This window comes from Prionailurus viverrinus, chromosome B4, assembly GCF_022837055.1.
Source record: "Prionailurus viverrinus isolate Anna chromosome B4, UM_Priviv_1.0, whole genome shotgun sequence".
NCBI lineage: Eukaryota > Metazoa > Chordata > Mammalia > Carnivora > Felidae > Prionailurus > Prionailurus viverrinus.
In genome coordinates, this window is record NC_062567.1 from 113,053,142 (window position 1) to 113,078,701 (window position 25,560).

Below are 25,560 nucleotides of genomic sequence, written 5' to 3' on the forward strand. Positions count from 1 at the left end.
GGCCAAAGTACAACAGAGAACGGAGCTGTAGAAAAGTTGAAACAGAAACAATAAGAATAACAGTGAGATGGAGTCATTCCAAATTCTCTCTAATTATGATGATTATTGCCTAGGTTTTCTGTGGCAGGCAGCTCATGTGTGTCATTTCAACATTCAACAAATATTTACTGAGTACCTACAAATGCTAAGCCTAGTCCTAAGTGTTGTAGATACACCAGAGAATAACAAAGACAGAATCCCTATCCTTAAGGAATTTACAGTCCAATGGCACTATCTGATTTTTTTAATGATGGAAATGTTCTATAATTTGTACCATCCAATATGATAGCCACTAGTTACATGTGGCTATTGCATATTTCAAAAAGTACAACTGAAGAACTAAATTATTTTTTTACTTTTATTTTTTACATGTTCATTTATTTTAGAGAAAGAGAGAGAGTGGGAGAGGGGCAGAGGGAGAGAGGGGGAGAGAGAGAGACAGAGAATACACTGTCGGCGCAACCCAATGTGGAGCTTAAACTCCCAAACCATGAGATGATGACCTAAGTCAAAATCAAGAGTCAGACACTAAACCGACTGAGCCACCCAGATGTCCATAATTTAAACTAATTTAAAATTAGATTTAAATAGCTATATGTGACTAGTAATATCATATTAGGCACAAAAGGTCTAGTGTAACTTCTAGGCTTCATTTGATGTCAGCCTCTATTATCAAGGGAAAGCAATAATCAGGCAAGCAAGAAAAGTTGTATTTGTGATTTCTCTATTCGTCAAAGATTCCAGAACAAGTTTCCTGAGGAAAGCAGTTCTTATGTAAACCCAATGAAAACAAGGTTATTGCTGGAGAGCACTGGAAACTGACTCTGGCCATTATTAGCAAAAAGAGACTTTCCTGGAAAGATATGAAACTCACTGGAAACTAGAGAACCGGAACCAGGCTAAAATAATTGACGGGAATCACCAGCAAGGACAAACTGTCTGGCCCATCAAATGTTGCCACATATTCTTCTATCACTTACTTTGCAGTTCATATCTTGGAACAGAACTTGTTCAACTGGCCAAGTATAAGTCCCCTGCTCCCCACTAAGATGATACACAACAGATAATTCACCTAAAGATAGACTATGTATAGAAAGAAGGTATATAAAGTAACTGGGTAGCTTTTTTTCTTTCCTTAATATTTCTGAAAAAATGAGAAAGCCACAAATGTAAAATAGAGCTCTGGCTTTAAGCAATGTAAAAGATCAGGGATTCACTACAGGATTATCCTAAATGATCAAATTCCCTTTCCTTGAGCTAGTAATTGCTGCTATTTCCCCAACACACCTCCCCCTCACTTGTAATAACAAACTGCACATACAGTTTGTTCCACAACCGCCACTCTGAAATAGGCATAGAACTTGGGCTGAGTCAGAGTACCTTATCCCCCTGGCCACAGTGATGGGCTCGGGGATAGGTAAGTGAACCAGGCCCAACATCTCTTCTTGATTTTTCTAACTTAAAATCATCAAGTAAAAACCCTATCTTCTTTGATCTCAAAAATAAAGTCTTGACCTCACACAGACAGCAGTTAAGAGAGAAACTTAAGAGTTAGGAGAGGAGGGAGATGAAAGTAGGGAAGAAGTCATCTGGTCACATTTAAGTTTCTAGATCCAGGTGTTCATGAGGCTAGTACAAACCCTGTCCTTTCCACAATTTATGTCCACTAAAAATGACCCTTTCTTCACCTGAGTTAGTTGGAGTTGCATGCTTCAGAATTAAGAGTTGACTAGATACTATCTTATTTAAAATCCTTTTAAAATTTTTAAAATTTTAAATAATTTTTACATGTTTTCATTTACAGATAACGTTACAAATTTTGCAAACTCCTTGTGGGGTAACCTTCTGAAATATAGAATACTATTAGAATAATTTTGTTATTTAGTCTAGTGAAGAAACCACTTTAAATAGGATAAGAGACTAGTATGTAATTAATAACTTAAAGCATCTGCCAAAGCGGTGATTAATCCTAATCAGAACAGATATTTGTTATTTGTTAATAGATGGATACTTCTGCTTTACAGGATTTAGACTTTTCAGTTCATTAGCAAGACCTTTCTCTCTATAAGTAAAGAATTTAATTTTGAGGGCAACTGGTTGGCTCAGTTGGTTAAGCATCTGATCAGGGCTCAGGTCATGATTTTGTGGTTAGTGGGTTTGAGCCCTCCCTGCATCAGGTTCTTTACTGTCAGCACAGAGCGGACTTCAGATCCTCTGACCGCCCCTCCCTCTCTCCCCCTTCCCAACTCGCATTCTAAGTCTTTCAAAAATAAATGAACACTTAAATTTTTTAATTTGCAACCTATCACAAATTCTAACTAAGGCAAAATGAGATTATGATTATTTAACGAATGACCAAAATAGACCTGGTTTATATAGCCAGACATTTATAAATCAGAACTGCCATAGGAAAAACACAATTGTAGACCATTAAAAAAAGTCATGTAAATTTTGCAAATTACTCCTGCTATATTTTATGTTGATTATGTCCCTATTTTAAAATAACTTGGGGTCAATTACACATTATAAATGAACTGGAGAAACTGAAGGGAAATTTAAAAAAATTATCAAAGTGACTAATGGGACAGAAAATGATTTCTATTAAAGAAAAGCTAAAGAAATGAATGCTGTTTTATATAGGAAAAAAAGAAAAAAAAAAAAAACCTAAGGGCCAAATTCATTAGTGTCTGCAATAACACAAGTTTGCTTGACATTTATCACTATGTCAATAGAAGCCAAACCAGGAGAAACAGGCTTCAATTCTCACAGAAAAGACCCTAAGTGGTTAAATGGTGGGACCATAAAGGGATAACATTAGGGTGGCGTTTTCCTAGGGAGAGTGTCTCTCTCCTTTCTAGAGATTGTCAAGGAGATAAAACAACCAACCAAAAAACACCTTACCTGTCTAGAACAGTTAAAAAAAATAATGTACTCACCTAAAAGCAAAGCATAGGACAAAATTGGCTCTCAAAATCCATTACAGATTTATGATTCTAGAATTATTACAGCCAACATTTAAATTAATCATTCATAAAACTTGACATGAGTAAATAATACATATATTTCTGCCTGAGGTAATTCTTTCCTGAGTAATGAGAATAATATAACACTGTATGTTAACTATACTGGAATTTAAATTTTAATTTATTTTAATAAAAGAAAAAAACAAAAACCCTTGTCCTGAAACATAACCTACACCTTAATGAACATGATTTTTAAAACCTCTCAACTTTAATCTATAATTATGAAGTCATTTAAGATTTTAGAAATTTAAAAAGCAGATATAGGGACTTCCAGGTAGCTGAAGTTAACAGCAGATATCTAGTTCTGTGCTATCCATACGTCCTGCAAAATAATACAAAAAAGCAAAGACAGCAAATAAAGCAAGCCACACAAAACCACATCCTTTCCATAACTGGAATACAGAAAGTGCCCAAACTTCAAAACATTTTTAAGCAAAAAGACGAAAATAATTCTAAATCCCAGCAAGGGAACATTCATGCTCCTGCCTGAAAGTCTTTGCTGTGAGCATGGGCTCAGTGCATTTAAATGAACTTAATTCATATGTTAAAATAAAATGATCCCTAATTTGGCTCCACAGCAAGACCCAACTATATGCTACACATACAAGACACATTTAAAAAAATGAAATGATTCAGAAAGACTAAAAATAAGGGGGTGAATAAAGGCGTATCAGGCAAATGGAAATAAGAAAAGAGGAGTAATGAAGGGCGCCTGGCTGGCTGGTCGGTAGCACATGCAAATCAATCTCATGGTTGTAGGTTTGTGCCCCGTGGTGGGTGTAAAGATTACTTAAAAATAAACTCTAGACAGAAAAAAGAAACAAAGAAAGAGAGGGAGGGAGGAAGAGGGAGGGGGAGAGAGGGGGGGAAGAGAGGGAGAGAGGGGGAGAGACAGAGAGAGAGAGAAAAAGAGAGAAAGAAAGAGAAAAAGAAAGAAAGAAAGAAAGAAAGAAAGAAAGAAAGAAAGGAAGGAAGGAAAAAACAGGAGTAATGATATCAATGTGGAATTCAAACAAATGACATGAAATGACAAAAAGAGAAGCACTTTTAAATGCTATAAACCACCATTACAACTAAGATGTAACTGTTATAATAATCTATATACCAAATAATACAGCAATCATCTTTTTGAAGAAAACTACAAGAAATGCAAGGAGTGACAGATACATACAAATAACAGGAGACTTACTCTTATAATTGAACATGTTCCTTTCTAGTCCTTATGTAACGAGTAACAAAAACTGATGATGTATTACAGGTGCAAAGTGAAGTGTAAATTTTAAAAAGACTCACTTTAGAGCTCCTACATGTTTAGTGTTGACATGTAAAATTGTCTCCTTAACGTTTTCACCGTAGGTGTCTCACTTGCTTAACCCTAGCCCTGGCCTTGATACATTAGGTCACAAATGAAAACATTACAGCATTTCATAAAGTAGAAATAATAGAAACAGTACTCGTTGATTTCAATGCAGTAAAACTAGAAATTAACAAAGTAAATAAGCAAAAAGCCCTCCCACCTGGAAATTCAAAAACCTTGCTACGGACTGAACTGTGTCTCCCCAAAATTCGTTCTGTTGAAGTCTCAGATGCAATACTTTAGAATGTGATTGTATTTGGAGACAGGACCTTTAAAGAGGTATCTAGAGTTAAATGAGGTTATCTGGGTGGGTCCTAATCCCTATGACTGGTGTCCTCCTAAGAAGAGGGAGAGGTACTAGAGACATATGCACACAGAGGAAAGGCCTTGTAAGGACAGAGCAAGAAAGTAACCATCTATAAACCAACAAGAGAGGCCTCAGGAAAAACCAAATCTGCTAACACCTTGAGATCTCAAACATCTAGAGTCCAAACTTCTAGAGTCTAGAAGTCCAAACTTCTATCGTTGAAACCATCCTATCTGTGGTATTTTACTATGACAGCCCTAGCAAACTATTAATTTTACCTCATATTAAACAATTCCACCTTCTATTAATACATCTATTAATTTTGGGGTGAGAAGGAAAATACAAATTGAATTAGAAATTCTAAAAAGTTAATGATAATTAAAACACTACATATCATAATCTATAGAACATTTTTAAAGTGGGGATAAGAAAAAGCTCACGTGAGAAACTTCACCAATAAAAATGAAAGAATGAGGGGCGCCTGGGTGGCTCAGTCAGTTAAGCGTCCGACTTTGGCTCAGGTAATGATCTCACAGTTTGTGAGTTCAAGCCCTGCGTTGGGCTCTGTGCTGACAGCTGAGAGCCTGAAGCCTGCTTCGGATTCTGTGTCACCCTCTTTCTTTGCCCCTCCTGTGCTCGTGCTCTGTCTCTCTCTCTCTCAAAAATAAACCAAACATTAAAAAAAATTTTTTTTAAATGAAAGAAAAAACACTTGTTGGGCTAAATTCCAAACTCAAAATTTAACCAAAAAATGAACAAAGTAAACTGAAAGAAAGCATAAGGTATACAACATGATCTTAGAAAACTCTAAACATCTAGAAAACAGCTAGTAGAAAACATATGACTTTAGTAAGGTCACAGAATTCAAGGTCAACACATAAAAGTCCACTAACTATATTTCTATCTGCCAGCAATGAACAATTAGAAAGTGAAATTAAAAAAAAACTCCTATTTATAATCACATAAAAACGTTAAGAAATAAAATGTAACACAAGCATGACATATTCAATGAAAACTATAAAACTCTGATGACAAAACTTAAAGATGATATAATTAAATGAGAAGATAGGCCATATTAATGGACTGGATAGACTCAATATTGTTGACACGACAACTCTCCTCAAACTGAGCTACAGATTCATGTAATTCCAATCAAAATCCTAACAAGTCTTTTTGAAAAAGGTGACAGGCTGATTTTAAAGTTTATATGGAAAGGAAAAGGACTTAGAAGAGCCAAACAATCTTGACAAAAAAGACCAAGGTACAGAGGACTTGCACTACCTGAATCACACTTGTGATACAGCCACAGTAGTCAAGACAGTGTGATATTCGTGTCAAGATGGACAAACAGACCAATGTAAATAAGAGTCCAGAAACAGACACATTTATATGGTCAACTGATTTTCAACAAAGGTACCAAAAGAACTCAATGGAAGAAAAGACAGTCTTCAACAAATGATGCTGGAACAAGTGGAAGTTAAAAATGAATGTCAACCATCACCTCACACTACAGAAAAATTAACACGAATTGGACCAGAAAACCTAAATGTAAGAAACAAAATATTAATCTTTTAGAAGAAAACATAAGAGGAATCTTTATGACACAAGATTATGCAAAGCTTTGTTTGTTCCTTTTTAATTTTTTTTTTAATGTTTATTTTTGACAGAGAGAGAAAGACAGAGCATGAGCGGGGAGGGGCAGAGAGAGAGGAAGACACAGAATCCGAAGCCAGCTCCAGGCTCTGACCTGTCAGCACAGAGCCCGACACAGGGCTCGAACTCACAGACCACGAGACCATGACCTGAGCCGAAGTTGGACGCTCAACCTACTGAGCCACCCACCCTGCAAAGCCTTCTTTCTTAAACAAACAGAACACACAAAAAACACAAACAAGAAAAAAATGATAAAATGGACTTCATCAAAATAAAAAAAAAAATCTGTTTTCAGTAGACACAATTAAAATAAGCAAAGCAAGCCACAGAATGGGAGAAAACATCTGTCAAACACGAATCTGACAAAGTACTTGTATGCCAAATAAAGAGCTGTTATAACTCGATATGAAGATAACTCCCCAATTTTAAAAATGGGCAAAATATCTGAACAGACACATCAAAAATCCACATTACAAGATGCTAAATAAACATCTCCAGCCATCTAGGAAAATCAAATTAAGACCACAGTGATATATTAGTACACATCCACTAGAGTTAAATTAAAAAGATTAACAAGTGTCAGTCAAGATGTGTTAAACAAATGGAACTGTCATAGGGGAACTCTCATACGTTGCTACTAGAAATGAAAAAGAGCATAACTACTTTGTACAACAGTATTGCTATATGTTATAAAACAGCATTGCCATGTGTCATCACTCAGCAAAGTCATTCCCAGATATTTAACCAAGAGACAAACATATGCCCAAAGATTTGTACATGAATGTTCATAGTAGCATTGTTCATAATAGCCCCAAACTAGTAACAATCCAAATGTCTGTCCATCAAAAGGAAAAAGAAAAGGCGAATCACATTACATCCATACAATGGAATACCAATCAGCAATACAAAGTGATCAACTATTGCCATATGCAATAACATGGATAAACCAGGGGGTGTCTAAGGCTGGGGATCAGGGAGAGGTCAACTGAAAAGAGACATGGGGAAACTTTAAGGGTGATGGAAGTGTTCTATGTTTTTACTGTGGTGATTACATAACTTTACACAATTACCAAAAGGCATCAAGCTGTACATTTTTTAAATGGGTGAATTTTATTTTATGTACATTAAACACTAATACAACTATAAAAACTCTATGGCAAAAAAAAAAAAAAACCCACACAGAATCAAGAAGCAGAAATTAATGAGGTAGGAAATAGAAAAACAGTTGACTCCATAAATCAAATTCCTAGTTTAAAACAATACCAAACTGTATGCTTAAAAATGATGAAAATAGTAAATTCTGTTATGTATATTTTATCACAGTAAAAAGAATAAAATCAATAAAGCAATAGCTGACTCAATAAACAAAGAGGGGAGAAAAAAGGACAATTACAAAATAAGAAATGGTCAAGGGAAGGTGCATTGAAACAAAAGAAATTAAAAAATAAAAATGATATTGCAGATCTCTATGAAGATAAATCTGCAAAGATGAAATAAATAATTTCTTATGAAACACAGATGATTAAAACTGATCCCAATAGAGAAAGAGAGCCTTAACAAGTTGTTTTCTATGGAATAAACAGATACTTATTTCAGAAGTTAAGGTTGTTTCAAGATTACAAAATCCATTAATACATAATATTAATAATGTAAGAAAGGAAAAATCATGATTATCTCCAGAGATGATGAAAACCTTTGAAAATTTGCAACACCATACCTATTATTGCTACTGTCATGTTTGCCAAATGATGTTTTCCTATTTCCATTATTCTTTCTACATTTATTAGTTGGAATTCTCCCGAAAAAAGCTTTCCTTCTCTCTAAATATTACACATTAGGGGTGCCTGGGTGGCTCAGTTGGTTGAGCATCCAGCTCTTGACTTTGTCTCGGATCACGATCCAGTCGTGGGATCGAGCTCTGTGTTGGGCTCTGAGCTAAGTGTGGAGCCTGCTTGGGATTCTCTCTCTCTCTCCATCCCCCCTCCCCTCTTGTGCTCTCTCTAAAATAAAAATTTAAAAATAATTACACATTATATCATTTGGATCCATAGATTTTATCCTATGGACTGTAATCTTTTATTATAACTTATTTCATTGCTCAAATTGTCTCATATTTGGCCAATGGGTGCTAAAATTAGTGGAAGAACGTATTATGCAGAAGTATGATGAGAAAATTTACATAGTCTCAGGATATTTCCCCATAAGATAATTATATATCACAAAGAGGAAAAAACAGTCACTTTAAAATGGAAAAATCTGGCAGACATCACCTTAACCAAGTGATCAAAGTTAACATCACCGGTAAGGGTAAGGTAAGGGTAAGGTACAAATAATATACCTCCTGATATAACGCACTGAGGACACAAGACTTTGACTTTGGTATTATTTTCGCTAAAAATGTTACAACCTGAATTTAATCACAAAGAATTTAAGACAAACTCAAATTGAGGGGTGATCTACAAAATAACTGGCTAGCACTCTAAAAGTAAAGGTAATGTATGATTCTGGATTGGATCTTAGACCAGAAATAGACTATCAATGGGATAATTGGTAAAATTTGAGTAAGCTGAGTAAGTGTAATATTTATTTTGTTTTCTGATTATATTGATGTTAGTATCTTAGTTCTGATGATTGTAATATGGTTATGGAAGATGTCCGTTTTTGGAGATCTCCATGAATTCATATGGAAATCCTCTGTATGACTGTTACAATGTTTTGTGAGCTCTGAATTTATTTCAAAATGAAGTTTAAAATATATATACGTATATATAACCTAATACTCTGAAGTTCCCTTCTGGCCGACTCTTCTGCCATCTGTGAAGCTCGCAATTTCTCTTCACACTGATCCTTTTCAGATTGTCTGCAGACATCATGTTCCACTTTCATTTTTTCTAAATCCGCTAATCTGTTCTCAAGCTCTAGCCTAAAACAACAGATGATAATTATGTTAGAAGAACTACAATAACGATGATATGACAGCAAAATGTTTTCATTTACAAGAAGACTGAACACAAAGTAAGGTAATTAAGTACTTACTTTTCATCTTGTAATATCACGAGTTTTTGATAACCTTCTTCCTTGGCAGCTTGTACTTTACGTATTAATTCACGATCCTTTTCTACTAGGAGTGCTTTGTGGTGTTCAACAGCTGACTTGAGAATTTCATTGTCTGACTGTAACCCTAACATTTTTTGAAGGAAAAAAATATGCTTCATTCAATGTTATTAAGATGAAAAGTCATAACAGCAAGCATCCATAAACTGATTAAGACAATTAAAAGAGCATAGAAAGTGAGTCTGGGTATATATTCTCAAAGATCTTTAAATCTTTATTGATAAACCTTATGAAACAGACTAAAACTCAGAGCTAACCATCCTGTCCATTCACACACACTTTAATAAAAGACTATATTTACTCACTTGACTCCTGAGAGCTGGGGACATCAACCCAGATGATATCAAAAGAGATATATAATACTTCACTTCTAAAAGGGTTCTGTAATCTTAGCCCCACAGATAGCATCATCATAAAGCTGGCTGGAATCACAGAAACCTTCAAAACCTATCATTCTAACAGAACTGTCAGGTTTCTGGTAAAAATATAAATTAGAAACTTTCAAGTTTATCCAATGAATTCACAAATTTTCCTTGTATTGATATGGCAAGTATTTTGCACATGGAATAACTAAAATAAATTCATACCTAACTCAAGTTTAAAAAGAATGCAGAACTAAATCATAAACTCTTGAAGTTCCTAAGAAACGTTACTCCCTAACTCTATGGAAACCCACCAATCAATATCAAATAGAAATAAATGATGAAAACACTAATTCATCATAAGCTCTGTCTGAAACTACAGACATCAGTTCAACTAAAGACCCACTTGAGGAAAGTTACAGGCCAAAGGTAGCTTATTTAAACACCTTTTAAGAAAAGTCAGGGGCGGGGGGTGAAAAAAAGGAAAGTCAGAAATAGCATAATTCTGAGGAATCATGAAGAGAAGGGCATTCTAAGACTAAAGTGGAACTTAAAATAAGCTTAGGCTAAAGTAGGCTCAATAACAAGCCTGCTATCTACATAAAAAACAGAAATTGGGTCTGAAACCCACCTATCTTCCTTACATTCTTTAGACTCAAAACGGTCTGGGACTAATAATCACATGATCTAAATAGATTCAAAATTATAAACCCAGAAAGTATGGATTCCCATTTGTAAAGTCTCATTTAAGTATTAATCAAGTAAATGACATAAACATAAGATTTTTTTAAAAGCTAGATCACAAAATGAACATTCAACATAAATAAAAATAATCCATATGTGCTCTAAGATTAAAATTCAGTCTGAAAATAAAAATTCAGTTTGATCTATTTTAATAATTTGAGTTTATATGTAAAAATAATAGTAAAAAGCATGGGAAATCATATATTACCATTCAGTTCACTTTGAATCTTATTCCTTTCTCTTTCTAGCTCACTCTTAGCTCTTGCTGCCTCCAGTTTGATGTCTGTTATTTCTAGTTTGTTTGAATGTTTAAGTTCTTTTACCTGTTGATAATCAGAAATTGAAATTACTATAGGCCATTAACTGTTACCCAAAAACATCAGTAGAAATGAGAAAATGTTTTGGTAGCAGGGTATACAGTGTAAGCATACCTTCCAAGAGAGAAGGTGCTTCAGTGCCCTGAACAGTATTTGGTATTAAGAAAACAGTCTTTTCCTAACAAAACTCAGTTATTTCTTTACAGATACCTGGGTGGGGGTCATCTGGCTTAATCTTGCTTTAAAAGGCTTAACTGCAAGTACCTAAAATCCAGTAGTCAATGACTGGCTGAAACCTCCCTTTAAAAAAAGTGCTGGTGACATGAAGCCTTTCTAGGTATAAGGAACAGCATATAAAAAGTTATATAGGTGTAGCATTACACAGTATGCTTGGAAAACAATGAGCAATGTGTTATAGTTAGAGCAAAGGAAGGTATGAAATATGTGGAGTGGCAGGAAGTAAACTTTATATGCCATTGCAAAAGTCTGTGTATCCTGTTAGCTACTGAAGGTGGCACAGTCAACTTTGTTTCAGAAAATTAACTCTCGATGCAAATTAAGATTAAGAAACTGAAGGTAAAGAAACAATTAAGAGGCAAAGGATTGATAAAGGGGACAAGAAGGAAGAATTAATTGAATTCGGTAATTAAATAATGTGTGTGTGTCTGTGGTGCGTGCATGTGTGTGTGTGGCAGTGGGTAGAATATAAAACCTATCTAATTTAAACTTTTACTGCCCAAACCTGATTCTTTTAAAGCTCTGAGTGAATGGAAATAATTGTCAATATTTTCCATATAATTAACCTACCACATACCAGTTTTTAGTTTTCAATGAGACATCCCTTTTGAAAGTTGAATGATTCTAGTTCATAAGTAGTATTCATTCATTCATTCAATAAATATTTACTGAGCACTTATTATGTGCTCTAGCACTGTTTTAGGAGCTGGGGTTACAGAAACAAACAAGAAAATTTATTAGTCTCTTCCAATTATCTGCACTACTCTCTAACATTTTCCATATCCTTTCCCTATGGTAAGGTGCTTCTAAAGTGAGTCTTATAGTTAATCCCATAATAAAGATTTAACCAATACAGACATAAAAATTAAACCTGTATGCTGACATATTACACTAATGCATGAAACTACGAAATAAGAGTAGAAAACCACAAATATATACATGCCAAATATGTAAAACAGAAGACGGTGGGAACAGAAGACTAAAGGATAATTTACTTGAGTGCAACAGAAATCTATAAAAATTAAAGATGGGAGTTAGAAACAAATCAGTAAGAGCTCCTAGAGCTAAAGAGGGGAAGAACAAGAAATAGAAGTGTCTTACCAAAAGAGATTCCATCTATGAAAGGTCTTAAAAACATTATAAGGAATGGTTTGGCCAAAATCCAAAGAAACAGACAAGCAAGTACTGGGCTACCTTTGTACTGCTAACCACATTTAAGATGCATGCTTCCAAATTAACTTATCGATTTTTTAAATGATACTACATAAAATGAATACAGTGTGCTGACATAAGGTTTTTAAACATTTCTGAAGCTCTTTTCTATGAAAGCAAGTCTCACAGAAACTACACGAAAGCAGCTAAGAAACTGCATTTATCTTGATAACTTAAACTTTCTGTAGACTGGGCTTTACTATATTATAATTTCATGGACAGAATTTAAACCATAATTGTTTTAAAATTTTGGAGAAATATAACTACAGTGAAAATCCAATTTCTATAACAAATGAAATTATAGTCTGCTATTATATACTAACTGTAAAAGGTTAAGAATGACATAGCAGTTAATTAACAAACCACATTGTAGCCTCTCTAAATAAGAGGTGGAAAATTACAGCCATCTTATTTTGCATAAACTTGATTCATTTCAACAAGAACTACTACGAAATCTATTAAAAAAAACAACTATTTCTTAATTCATTTCACCCTGAGATATACTGAAATGAGAAAATATTTTTCAGCTAAACTATAATTATTGAAACTGAAAGAATTCTAGACAGGAAGTCAAACAAGTGAAGTCTGTCTTCAGGCCTACTTTTATTATTAAACTAGTAGTATATGCTCAAGCAAAGTATTTGTCATCTCGCATTCACATTTATTCATCTATGGACCTATATGAGTTTAAGCTTTCCTTTAGTGCCACATTTCTATGATCCTAACGTAATGAATGCACTTATACTAGTAGTAAGTATTAACTTCCTGAAAATATATTAAAAGGAATTATTTTATTTATTAAAAATGAGAAACTTATATCAATATTTATTACATAGCTATGACAGTAGCACATTCTGTAAGTAATCTGAACCAGATCCCAATTAGTCATAATAAACTTTTCTTTCTGACTCTAAATCTCTGGTTCTTCACCTTCTTTGTGATCAGGTCTCAAAAGTCCTGGGAAAACTACAGATCTTTTTTCCTAAACAAAGTGTACAATGTTAAAATGTTACATATAATTTCAAGAGATGCAGAGTCTTCTAAAGCTCCCTTGGGCTAAGGTACCCTGTTTTTCCTTTTATTTTTCATAATATGTTTTCCATGCTAGCCTTCATGATGCCAATTTATTTAATGCTTTTGACACAACAGGAGCCAAGAATTCAGAAAGTACTACCCAGTAAACTTTAAGAAATATAAACAGTGGCAATAGTTTTACAGGGATTCAGAATCTGTTAAATTACACATACACATATACACAAAGACATGGAAGAAAATAATATATGTAAGCAAGAAAAATATAGTTGTAAAAAATGTATTACTCAAGAAGCTCCTGATGCAAATTCCAAAAAGATGTGTGTACTTAAATTCTGATATTTTTCAGAGGTCTGAGATGGTGTGACCTCATTAATGTAGCTAATAAGGATAAATGTGTGTGATGATTTCCTTAAAACTGTATTTATGTTACTGGCATTCTAAAGATCAAATACTTCCTGAGGTAACCACAATTTATCTCATTGAATGTGAAATATCTTTAAGGTCACCATTTTCAGGCCATCTTTGGTAATACTTTTTAATCCAAGACACTGATAGTCATACGGATATAATTCTGTTCAAAACCCTAACATTTACAAATTTGAATAACTTAGACAAATACACCCCAGGTGCTCCTTTGCATTGCAAACAACCATTTGCTAGAGTTGCAAAATATTGATGAAAATTTCAAGTTGCAAAGAAAACTGTGACAATCGTGTTTGAAATATCATTCTAAAATTTATCCTTCCAATGAAATCTTTTTACATGCATGATTCTAAGTGAAAATTTGGTTTGTCTAAAGCTGAAGGGTGGTTTTTAATATGCCATTTATATGCAAAAAATGCAAGTATGCCTTTAAAAAGGCAACTCTTAGCAATACTAGAATTGGAAGAAAGGCATGAGAGAACTTCCTAAATTTACTTGTTTGTGTTTTGCATCTATTTCTTTATATACTCTATCATTGTAGAAAGTCAATGTATATCTCTCAATATGTACACATCTGAATGCATAAATAATCTACTTAGGTTAATCAGGAAGCAATTGTATTATTAATTTATTTTCCAGTAGGGCTTACACAACTTTAGGAAGCTGAAAGAGTTCCTAGGGATGACCTACAACAATGTTTCGTTTCATGTATGAGGAAACTTGCCTAAAGTTCCACACACAGTTACTGATACAGTGAGGAAGGAAACTAGTCAATGGGTTCACAGTTCTGTGTTCTATCATTTTCTTATTTAAGGACATCATTGGTGTAAAATCACTGCCATTACTTTCATCACCAGCTACTATTTACTTCATTCAATACTATCATTAATCTTAGAAAAATCCTGTAAGAGGCAGGCATTGTTCCCACTTAAAAGTTAAGCAAATCAGAAGTTTACATAGGTGATGAATGAGATAAATGAGCCAGGATCAAAAGATAGATTTATCGGATTCAGAGCCCACAGACTTTTCCACTGCACTTCAGTACCTCCTCCAAAATGACCAATTTTGGCTAGACTAGAAGACTACACTTGAATCAAAGTATTTCAACAATTAAAAATCCTCTTGCCTAATTTTCACTTCTTCTGTCTAGCATCAGCCATGTCTAATGAATTAAATGACACACCGGCTACAAAACCACTTTGTAAACTGTAAAGTATAAAAATTCAAACAAAAATTTTAAATGTCACTAGATATACAATCTGCAAACAGGAAAGAGTATGTGTTTGCCATGGAAAAAACTGGGTAGACTATCTCCCAAGGGAGCATCTAATACATCTAGTATTATGGTTTATGGACTTTCAGGCACAGAAATGACCACTCTCAAGGTTAGATTCACATTAATAAAGTTTATAAAGACTGATCTATAAAATCAGAATGTCAGTTACAGTAACTGTGAGAAAAAATTATAATGGATATTAGAACACTCTAAGTCTAAAGGACCAGCGGGCATTTTCTCCCTGTAGACAAAATTACATTGGAAGTCAAATAACAGAAAGTTGTTTGGTGATCATACAATCAGAACAAATGGAATGAAATGAATTGCTATTTTCACGCTTACTAATTAAAAACAGATGGGTATATTCCTTTCCACAGTAAGAATTATCTCTTCAATGAGACTAGAATCCTTACATCCTACTCACTAAAATTCAATCTTCCCTCTGTCATAAACAGTGCCTAAGTCTTCTTAAATAATTCCTTGGCCAAGGAATTTATGATGAATACATTACTTCTTTAGATAAACTCATTTCTATTAGAGGCTACAGTAAATTCCTTCTGGTCTGGGAGCCATTTTGTTTTTTAAGGTAATTTTACCTGAACTCTGCTCTGCTCTGATGGAAAATACTTGATTGCATGGATTCAGAAACCAGACTTATTTCCTAGATTTTAAAATACCCCCAAGTACTACCGTTAATAATAGCTAATATTTGCGGTGATTATCTATTAGACATTTTGCTAAGTGCTTTATGCATAATATTGCATTTAATCTTTGCCATACTCTCTAAGGTAGATATCAGCCTTGCTTTATAAAGAAAAACACTAAAATTTTCAGAGAGAAAGTAAATTGGCTCAAGGTCACACAGTTAGTAAGGAAAAGAAATGAAAGCTGAATCTAGTCTGTCTGACTCCAGAGCTGATGCTGTTATTCACCACAGTTTTCTACAAGATACTTTTATCACTGCTATCCTATTTCTGGTTACCAGATTCCTCATATATACTGCATGTGAGGGAGAAAAAACTAAGTTCCTGAGAAAACTTAGTATATAAAAGATGTGCAAACCATTATATATATTCTTTTAAAAATAACATAAATGCAGGGGCACCTGGGTGGTTCGGCCAGTTGAGCGCTTCAGCTTTACCATTGGGCACGTGAGTTCAAGTTCCAAGTTGGGCTCTGGGCTGACAGCTCAGAGCCTGGAACCTGCTTCAGATTCTGTGTCTCCCTCTCTCTCTGCCCCTCCCCTGCTTGCACGTGCATACGTGCACACGCTCTCTCTCTCACACACACACAAAAATCAACATTAAAAAAAAACTTTTTTAAATAACATAAATGCAGACCATGCTGCTGTTATTAATTTACTCACCTAACAAATATTGAGTGACTTTGTGTGCCAGTACTGTTCCAGGAGCTGGAGATACAAGGAATAACAAAAGCAATGTCCCTACTCTTAAAGCTGATATTTGGTCGAAAGAAGAGGGAGTGGGAAAGGACACGAGAGACAAAAAATAAACAAATATAAATATATATCAAATGGTGTTAGGAGCTACGAAGAAAAATAAAGCAGATAAGGAAGACAGACAGTGAGGCAGGAAGAGGCAAGATGGTGTTTTACAAAGTGAAGAGAAGGCAGGCCTCTCTGATAACGTGCCGTGAGAAAGCAATCTATGAGGACGTGAGGGAAGACTACGTCTGGCAGGCAAGTGCCAAAGCCCTAACACAGAAGTCAGTAAGAGTGAAAAGAAGGCCAGTGAGGCCGGAGCAAAATGAACAGGAGGGAAAATGGACTGTGAGGCCGTGGAAAGACTGCAGAGGCCAGATTACGCAGAGCTCTGAATGGGCAGAGAGTTAGGGGGCTATTATAAAAATCGAACCTCAAGAAATCATGGCTTAGACAAGAGTGGTCACAGAAGAGGTGGTAAAAATTGATCACATTCTGAATGTACTGGAAGGTAGCATGACAAAATAAAAAGAGATCTCGATACAGAGAAGTAAAGTATTAAAATACAAAATTTCTTTGCCATTATGCAGTATCAAGCATTCTAAAGAATGAAGTACAAACATAAGATGACTTACTTTACTGGTCAATGTATTTATTTCCCGTTCAGCTTTATGCAATTTACTAATTAAAACAGTATTTTGTTCATTGATTGATTGTAGCTCTTTTTCCAAGCGTTCAGCCTGTAGTTTAGCTGACTGTTTTTCAGCCTTTAATTAAAAAAAATTTTTTTAATTTATTCACAAATGTTGGAATTATATAAAAATAAGCACTATTTTAAATATATGTGTAATCATACTTGCCCCAACTACTCAAAACCTCATCAATACTAACATGCACCAAAACAACAAGAGTTTCCTCAAAGTAACTGGTAGAATTAAAATGAATGATATTTGCCCCAGGAAATATGTAACAAGAGTATCTTCACAAATGACATTATCAACAGCCACCACCAAAATACAACTCATAAACTTCTCTCATGAGAGTGTACCTCTGTGTACTCACTTGACACCTATTTACTCTTTTTTGCTGACATAATTTGAACAAACATTTTGGGGGTTTCAATGCATCTCAGAAATATAAAAGTATATTAGAAAGTAGAAGAAAGGGCTCATTTGCAGTAGTAGGTGAGAGCAAAAAATCTGAAAATCAAGGGAGATTAAAAAAAGAGAGATTTAAGAATTCAAAATTCTCAATCTGGAGCCTCTGGAAGTATGAACAAAGAGATCAATAGCTCTTGATCCCATCACATAATAAAGATTCTTAAGTCTGTAAATTTTCAAGAAAATTTCTGGTTGGTAACATAGTACTCTTTAACTTGAAAATGAAAACTAAATGCTTTTTAAAAATATTTCCACTCAAAATAGTTAAAATGTGTGACATTTAAAAAATAAGCTTCACGGTTTTATAAGATCTCATTTCCTATATATCTTAAATACGATAAGCATATATTCAGGGGCACCTGGGTGGCTCAGTCAGTTAAGCGTCCGACTTCGGCTCAGGTCATGATCTCACGGTTTGTGGGTTCAAGCCCCGTGTTGGGCTCTGGGCTGACAGCTCAGAACCTGGAACCTGCTTCAGATTCTGTGTCTCCCTCTCTCTCTGCCCCTTTCCTGCTCGCCCTCTGTCTCTCTCAAAAATAAATAAACATTAAAAATAAAAATTTTAAAGAGTATATTCGACAAGTAATTCAGAAAAAACTATTTTCCTCAAATATAAAATGATAGTCTTTGGGCAGGCACAATGATAGCCAAAAAAAAATCAAAGAAGAAAAAACGCTTCTTCTCATGTGCTTATTCTCATTTCATCTGACAAATGATAAAATTAACTCTTTGAAAGTGTCACAAATGAACCTCCCATCTTTTGTAATCATTGAACTTGTCCTGAAAATCAGCACTCCAAATGACCTCAATAAAAAGCTCTGCATTGAGATCAAACACTGTATTCAATTGCAATCATCCACTTACTCAGTCACTATAAATACATTAATACTGGAAAGGTAGCAACATAAAAGTCTCATTCTGAACTGCCTCATGTCTAAGGTCCAATGATACAATTTTAGTTCAGGAAACCAATAAATACTGTCAGAAGCTTCATCAAAAAATAAAAAGATGACTTCTATTCTTCAAAACATATCAATATTTTGGCTGTACCCAGTTTTTTGGCTGAAAAAAAATCACTATTTTGCTAGATGCCCACTAATTCCCTACAAGTCTAATCATTTCACAACTATTCTAAACACACACACACACACACACACACACACACACACACTTTGGATTGTTCAAAATAAATCAAAACTAGTTTTTGATTGCTCAAAACTAGTATATTTGCTATATGTTAAACACTAAAAACCAGGAAAAGTAAGCATACCTAAACAAGGTGGTTAAGGGATCCAGAATATGTCACCGTGGCATAAAAATTATTTTGAGCTGAAGGCATTTGATAATCAATAGACACAGGAAAAGGTTTTTCCCTGAACTCCTCTCTGCTACCAAAAACCAGAGCCACCAAAAAGAATTATAAATCCCTTTGTCTGGGTTTTATAGCCAGTGAAGACTGACTCCTATTTAGGGAGAAGGATAAAAAATCACCTATACAGACACTGTCACAAAACTGTCATATCTCCCATCTATTTTCCTAAGGGCCTGTTTATCTTTCCTAAAAGTCATTTGTGTTCCCCTAAGTGCCTTTTCTCCCCGTCTCGTTTCCCTATTAAGATGGTATGCAGGGTCACCTGGGTGGCTGGGTCAGTTAAGCCTTTGACTTCAGCTCAGATCGTGACCTCACAGTTTGGTTCAGGAATTCAAGCCCTGCATCAGGCTCTCAGTGCACAGCCTGCTTCAGATCCTGTTTCCCTCTCTCTCTCTGCCCCTTCCCTGCACTCTCTCTCTCTCAAAAATAAGTATTTTTTATTTTTATTTATTTTTAAAAAAAAAAATTTTTTTTTTTACATTTATTTATTTTTGAGAGGCAGACACAGAATGTGAGTAAGGGAGAGGCAGAGACAGAAAGACAGAATCAGAAGCAGGCTCCAGGCTCTGAGCTGTCAGCACAGAGCCCGACGCGGGGCTCAAACCCATGAACTGTGAGATCATGACCTGAGCCGAAGTCGGACACTTAACCGACTGAGCCACCCAGGCGCCCCCAAAATAAATATTTTTTAAAAGGATGACACACATGCCCCAAATTCTACCACTTTGAGCCACATTTTTTCTGTGAACTCCTGTTTACTTACATAAATATCCATCTTTTCTCTTGTTAACCTATTGTCAGTTTAATTCACAATCTCCAATCACTGAACCTAAGAGTATAAAGAAAGTTTTCCTCTCCAACAATGGAAACCAAGAATTTTCATAGAAGAATACCTCTAGGAGTACCAGCCTAGCTCTGCCAGCTCTTATATTTCTCTAACAAACTCAGGAAAATAGTTCACTAAAGACTTATATGCATTAGTACCAAGTTGAATTGTATTACTCTGGCAAGAAGCTGTCATAAGATATAAAAGTATGGTATTTTTATTTAAACAGGTCTTTTGATTTTAATACCTTGAATCCCATGTAAGGAAATAACTATCCAGGAATAAATTGTTCCTTCTGGTTGGAGATGACTTTAATCCTCAGAAACTCAAATTTTGAAAATTTTGCATATTCTACTCTTTGGCATTTCAAGGGTTAAATCATTTTGGCTAGGTGTTTTGGCTCCCAAAGAATAAATAATCCCTTTGTAAATGTAGTAGCATAGCTATTGCTTATGAATCAATAGCTTTCTTCTTTACAAAAAGAATCTATACTCTTGGGACTCTACAAATGCATCAGCATTAGATTGGTAAGCATATATTTGTGCTCTAAAAATCAAAGGCTTGTCGATTGCACTTTCAAAAAAGTATGCCATACTCTACCGGGAAGCAATTAAAATCTTACCTCCAGGGATCTGACTGTAGCCTGCGTCTCAGCCAACTGCCGTACCTGAATTCTTTGGACATTTTCTACCTGAGCACCAGAATTTTCTTTTTCAGCCCTTAATTCGGCTACCTCAGCCTCTAAGCCTTTTATTTTCTGACATAAATGGACTTTTTCTCGAACAAGTTGTTCCATTCGTCTGCTGTCTCTTGTGGGATCAACACTAAGCAGTTGATTATGTAGTTCTTCTTTATCTTTCTCCAGTCCTGCAATCTAGTAATAATTTGAAAGAAAGCACAGAATCTTAAATTAGTGAATTTTCAGTCATGAATATGCTTTACACATCAGTAAATTAAAAATAAAAATTACACAATATGGAAGTTGAGGTGGTGAAAGCAAGTACAAAGGATAAAAACCTAAAATGTCACATTCTTCATTCTGTACTCAGCATGACTCAAATGTGAGGGCAAGGACCTTGTCCTATTTTCCCTCTATCCCCCCATGGTGTCTTCTAAGCACAGGGCTTCATCAGTTGCTAAAATTCAAAATTATAAATAATAGTATAAAAGTAATTAAAAATATGTCAAGTATTTTACAATTCATCAGAACATTATAAAGGGTTTATGCAAGATCAATATGCTGATTGCCACTAAGCTTTTCCTCGCGTGACAATACTTGAGCTTTGTCTATACTAATAAAATTATCTATTTCAAGGCCACTTAATTCACAAAAAAGCTGCTTGTCTGTGTAAATACCCACAAATGTGACTGATGAGAGTTTTAAAATGATAGCTGAGAGTTTATTTAGGCCCTAGTTGCACTGATGGCCTAGTTCTTAATTATTAGATTCAAGAAAGACCTAAAAATTATTACTCCAGGGTATGTGGAAAAGTCACAGGAAACAGGATGAACAGAAACACAAATGGTCTTCTCATTCATACCAACCCTCACTGCTGGACCCCCCAGGCCTCCAAATCATGGAGTTTCACACTGCTTCCTAACCTCAGAGGCACTTCAGAGGCCCCTCACCTCCAGGAATCAGGGGCCAAGTTATCAGGGTAAAACTCATTCTTTCTCTTCCCTGATCTCCCCAACCACCATCACCACCAAATCTTTATTAGCCAGAGCAACTCCTCTTTTTTAGTCTCTTTTTATATATGAGGTTTCTTCATGTGATTCAACTGAAAGGAGTCAGCTGTTTAAAGAAAAAAAACAAACAAAAAAAAAACGACTGCTCTTAACAATACTAGAGGTTGTCTGTAGCCAGGATGAGCCTAGAAGCCTCACCCTAACCCAAAAGCACTTAAAGTAACACTCTGCAACATGGGCAAAAGTGACCCAAGAGATGAACGATGGCTCACTTTGCTACTAATGAATCTAAGAAGTGTGAGAGCTCCACCACAGAGCAGAATCTGTTTTCCTCATCTCTAAAATGAGAGTATAGACTGAAGGCCCTCAAAAATCATTTTCAGTTTTAACATGCAGTGATTCCAATTTGGCTTCAGACACGTTGAATTAAAGATGTCAATGGGAAATACAGGTAGAGCTATGTAGCAGGAAAACACCATTTTTTTTCCCAGAAAATAAAATTCATCATAGAAGGCAGCTATAAAATTCAGCCTCAAGCCTAACTAATTTAGTGTCTCTTTCCTATTTTTCCTCCCACCCTTTACATATAAACACTACCCCCACAAGTTTGGTCCCCGACTACCTTTTTCCCTCCATATTCTCTGTGTGACTTTGTGCAAGTTACTTTTTCACTTTGGCACCAAGTAAAATGAAGGTATTAAGCTGGCCATCTTTGAAATACCATTTAGCTTTCTGCATGAGGTAATTCAAATATAGTTTTAGTTTTAATGTGCTATACCAGAGGTGTGGTGGCTGGCTCATCTAGGTCAAAGTCCAAGTGGAACTCAAGTTCAAACAATGGTGCCCTTTACTCAGTATTATGACCAAGTGCCAAGCTAAGTGCCCTAGACATAAAATTGCATTTAGTAACAGTAACTTCTCTTGTCATCTTCAATTTACATGCAAGGTCAGACAGCTAATGTTCTTGACCAGCATGTTTCCTATATTATTGCTCTCTCCAATAGTTTTGAAAGTCATGTGTGTGATAGCTGAAGTGATAGTTCAAACTATGGATGAAGCTGGCTAATAGCATAGTCATAATTAGATCCCACAATTGTAACTCCCAAACTAGAGCTCACTATCAAATCATCCCTACGAAATCTGGTGATCACTGCCTTCTAATTTCTCTATTCGTTTATTCATTCATGTAACAAATATTTATTGCGCATTTACTATGTACTCAGGGCTGTTCTAGGTAGTAGGGATACATTACAAACCTAGCAGACAAGCAAATAATCACAAAACTGTGCCACCAAAGAGCTTATATTTAATCACTGCTATGATACTGCCCTTGCCCTAGTCATCGGGACACAGATCTTAGACATATCCTCAGCTTTTCCCTTTTCCTCCACTCTCAGTCAGATTCACACTCAATCTTTCTTGATAGCCTTAATCTGTTGTACTCTCAATCCTTTCTCTAAATTTCCCAAAGGCTTTGTTTGAATTTCTCTTTTATGACATTTATCCAAATTTGCCCATATTGTTACCCTACATTTACTTTATTCTCTTCTAGAATGTAAGCTTACCTGACAGGAAACATGACGTATTAACCAATTTTACTTTTAAAAAATTGTTGAAGTAAAGGAAACAACAGAAACGAGAAACAGATCTGGGACTAGGAACAGTTGTTGTTTATCTTCTTTTCAAAGGATGGTCGTACCACTCTAACTCACCAGGAGTTTCCTCTCCGAAAAAGGAAAAAGGAGTCTATCTCATTGTTCCCTCCATCTCTGTTTTTATGATCTTTATGATGCAGCATAGAGTAATGGTTAAGAGTACAGGTTCTGAAATCAAACAGCCTAAGTTTGTTTGTTTAGTATTTTAAAGATATTTCTCTACCGTCTTTGGACTTATATTATTTCCAAAAGGAAGTCTGTTGTCATTCTTACTTTTATAACTTTTTCCTGTTTACATTTTTTTTTTAATTTTATTTTTAGATGATGGTAGGTTCACATGCAATTGTAAAAAATAATTCATGGGGCACCTGGGTGGCTCATTTGGTTAACTGTCCAACTATTGATTTCGGCTCAGGTCATGATCTCATGGTTTTTGAGATTGAGCCCCACACTGGGCTCTGTGCTGACAGCGCAGATCCTGCTTGGGATTCTCTCTTTACCCCTCCCCTGCTCATGCCTGTGTTCTCTTGTGTGCACTCTCTCTGTCTCAAAATAAATAAATAAATAAATATTAAAAATATAATAATAACTCAGAGTTTCTGTGTACCCTTTACTGTTTCCCCAACTGGTAACATCCTTCCTCTTTTATTTTCTGTAAGACATGTATAGAACTGATTTTCATTCTTCTTTAAACACTGTGTAGAATTCTCCAAGGAAACCATTCTTTTGGTGAGTTTTTAATATGAATTGTTTCCTTAATAGTTATATGGCTATTCAAATTATTTCATATGGGGTAAGTTACGGTAGTATCTTTTGAGCCATTTTATCCATGTTTGTCAAATTTGTTTGGGTAGAGCCGTTCACCAGATTACCTTATTAACCTTTTGATGTGTGCAAGACCTGTAGTGATAGTCTCGGTTTCATTCCTGATATAGATAATCTGTACCTTCCCTCTTTTTTTTTTTGGCAGTCTTGCTAGAGGTTTGTCAATTTTATTAATCTTTTCAAAGAAACAGCTCTTTGCTACACTGATTTTCTCTACTGTTCTTCTGTTTTCAATTTCTGCTCTTATCTTTCTTATTTCCTTCCCTCTACTTATTTTGGGTGTATGTTGATCTTTTTCTAGGTTCTTAAGGTGGGAGCTTAGATTACTGATTTGATATTTTTCTCCTGTTTTCTAATGAATGCATTTAGCACTATACATTTTTTCTCAGCAATTCTTTAGCTGTATCCACATTTTCATTCAGGCTAACGTATTTCTTAAAATTATTTTTTATTAATATGTTTTCATTGAAATTTCCTCTTTGACTTATGAATTATTTGAAGGGTATCATTTCATTTCCAACTGAGGATTTCCCTACTATCTTTCTGATATTGATTTCTAGCTTGATTCTATTATGGTTAGAGAATTCATTTTGTATAATCTCAATTTTTATAAATTTGTTGAGGTTTATTTTATGGCCCAAGATATAGCCTGTTTGGATATACCCTTAATAGCCACTTGAAGAAAAACATGTTTAGGTGCTCTTGTTGGGTAGAGTGTTCTATAAATGTTGATTGGATTCTGTTGGTTAATGGTGTTGTTGAGTTCTACATCCTTACTGATTCAAATTTTTTTTATCGATTGTTGAAACAAGGGTGCCAAATCTCCAACGATAATTATGGATTCAGCTTTTTTTTTTTTTAGTTCTACTAGTTTCTGCTTACTGTATTTTGCAGCTCTGTTTGGTTCATACACATTTAGTATTCCCATCTTCATGACAGACTGACATTTTCCATCATTATATAATCTTCCACCTCAGATACTTTTCTTTGCTCTTAAGTCTACTTTATCTGATATTAATACAACCACTTATGTTTCTTTTATTATAAGACATATAATTTTCCATCCTTTTAATTACTAACTACCTATATTGTTATTTTTGAGGTTTCCTATAGACAGCATATAGTTGGGTCTTTCATTTTTAACATCAACTCCATCAATCTCTTTTAATTTTTATATGTACACCATTTACCTTTATTGTGACTATAAATATTTTATGGCTTCAGTTTTTTTTTCCTATTTCTTGTTCTAAGTTTGTTTCCTTTTTCCTGCCTTCCTGCGGGGTCCTTGAACATTTTTTTAGGATTCCACTTGATTTATCTATAATTTTCTGACCATATCTCTTTGTATAGCTTTCTTGGTTGTTGCTCTGGGAATTACTTAGATATACCTTATCATAGCCTACTGGTTTCATTTTACCAGTTGAAGTTATAGTTAGAAATTTTACTTCTCTTTATGTCCTTTGCCCTTGTTTATAATTGTCTTAATTTCCAGT

General features: G+C 34.9%; 1 protein-coding gene across 7 annotated transcripts in view; it reads right to left on the bottom strand.

Moving 5' to 3' along the window:
• CEP83 (centrosomal protein 83) overlaps nt 1–25,560 on the bottom strand; it is a 127,598-nt gene that overhangs the window by 33,435 nt on the left and 68,603 nt on the right. For all 7 annotated transcript variants that reach the window (XM_047866009.1, XM_047866013.1, XM_047866012.1 and 4 more), the window contains 5 exons: nt 20,521–20,772; nt 17,176–17,307; nt 10,808–10,922; nt 9,416–9,560; nt 9,153–9,302 (listed from right to left, as the gene is read on the bottom strand). In XM_047866009.1, coding sequence (XP_047721965.1) covers nt 9,153–9,302; nt 9,416–9,560; nt 10,808–10,922; nt 17,176–17,307; nt 20,521–20,772 — 794 coding nt within the window. The remainder of the gene's footprint in view (nt 1–9,152; nt 9,303–9,415; nt 9,561–10,807; nt 10,923–17,175; nt 17,308–20,520; nt 20,773–25,560) is intronic.